Genomic DNA, 1,237 nt, shown 5'->3' with positions numbered 1-1,237 from the left:
CCAGTACCAGTTACCAGTGCTAATACCAGTTACCAGTACCAGTTACCAGTGCTAATACCAGTTACCAGTACCAGTTACCAGTGCTAATACCAGTTACCAGTACCAGTTACCAGTGCTAATACCAGTACCAGTTACCAGTGCTAATACCAGTTACCAGTACCAGTTACCAGTGCTAATACCAGTACCAGTTACCAGTGCTAATACCAGTACCAGTTACCAGTGCTAATACCAGTTACCAGTACCAGTTACCAGTGCTAATACCAGTTACCTGTTACCAGTGCTAATACCAGTTACCAGCTGTCAGTTTTACCATAGTGTTCATGTGGAGAATTCAGGATTGAACCCTACTGAATGGTAAGCTAGTGCATGTTGTGGCTATTCATTGGCCCCACTACCCAGGTGTTCCTATGCAACCTACAGGTAGAGACCTACTTGATGGCTTTTTTCTCTCCTCCTCGCCCACGACCCGCCTCTGAAGTACCAGCCGCCTCCAGTCCTGGCTTATTCCTCTTCCCCTTGAGCCAGAGAGGAGGAGAGGAGAGGAGAGGAGAGGAGAGGAGAGGAGAGGAGAGGAGAGGAGAGGAGAGGAGAGGAGAGGAGAGGAGAGGAGAGGAGAGGAGAGGAGAGGAGAAGTGGAAGAGGAGAGGAGAGGAGAAGTGGAGAGGAGAGAGCATTTAGGAGGGAGGGGAGGAGAGAGGAAAGAGAGGAGAGGGGAGGAGAGGAGAGAGAGGAGAGGAGGGAGAGGACGAGGAGAGGAGAGGAGAGGAGAGCTGAGAGGAACGGAGAGGAGAGGAGAGGAAAGGAGAGGAGAGGGGAGGGGAGGAGAGAGGAAGAGAGGAGAGGAGAGTGGAGGGGAGGAGAGAGGAAGAGATGGGAGGAGAGGAGATGAGGAGAGGGGAGGAGAGGAGAGGGGAGGAGAGGAGAGGAGAGGAGAGGAGAGAGGAAGAGAGGGGAGGAGAGGACGAGCGAGAGGAGAGGAGAGGAGAGGAGAGGAGAGGAGAGGAGAGGAGAGGAGAGGAGAGGAGAGGAGAGGAGAGGAGAGGGAGAGGGAAGAGGAGAGAGGAAGGAGAGGAGAGGAGAGGAGAGGAGAGGAGAGGAGAGGAGAGGAGGAGGAAGAGGAGAGGAGAGGGAGAGGAGGAGGAGAGGAGAGGAGAGGGCATTTAGGGGAGGGGGACGGGCGGAAAGGAAAGAGAGGGGAGGAGAGGAGAGGAGAGGAGAGGAGAGGAGAGGAGAGGAG

The 1,237-nt window shown here is 54.6% G+C and overlaps 1 protein-coding gene across 1 annotated transcript in view; it reads right to left on the bottom strand.

Moving 5' to 3' along the window:
* Positions 1 to 255: 255 nt before the first annotated feature.
* Positions 256 to 1,237, bottom strand: part of LOC116375781 (synaptotagmin-7-like) — a 183,832-nt gene continuing 182,850 nt past the window's right edge. Inside the window, exon 3 of the mRNA XM_031832925.1 lies at positions 256 to 515. Coding sequence (XP_031688785.1) covers positions 429 to 515 — 87 coding nt within the window. The 3' untranslated portion in view covers positions 256 to 428. The remainder of the gene's footprint in view (positions 516 to 1,237) is intronic.

The sequence above is a fragment of the Oncorhynchus kisutch genome, linkage group LG10 (genome assembly GCF_002021735.2).
Source record: "Oncorhynchus kisutch isolate 150728-3 linkage group LG10, Okis_V2, whole genome shotgun sequence".
In the NCBI taxonomy this organism is placed as follows: domain Eukaryota; kingdom Metazoa; phylum Chordata; class Actinopteri; order Salmoniformes; family Salmonidae; genus Oncorhynchus; species Oncorhynchus kisutch.
Note: the sequence above shows the minus strand (reverse complement) of the source record. Positions and strands in the feature narration are given on the sequence as shown.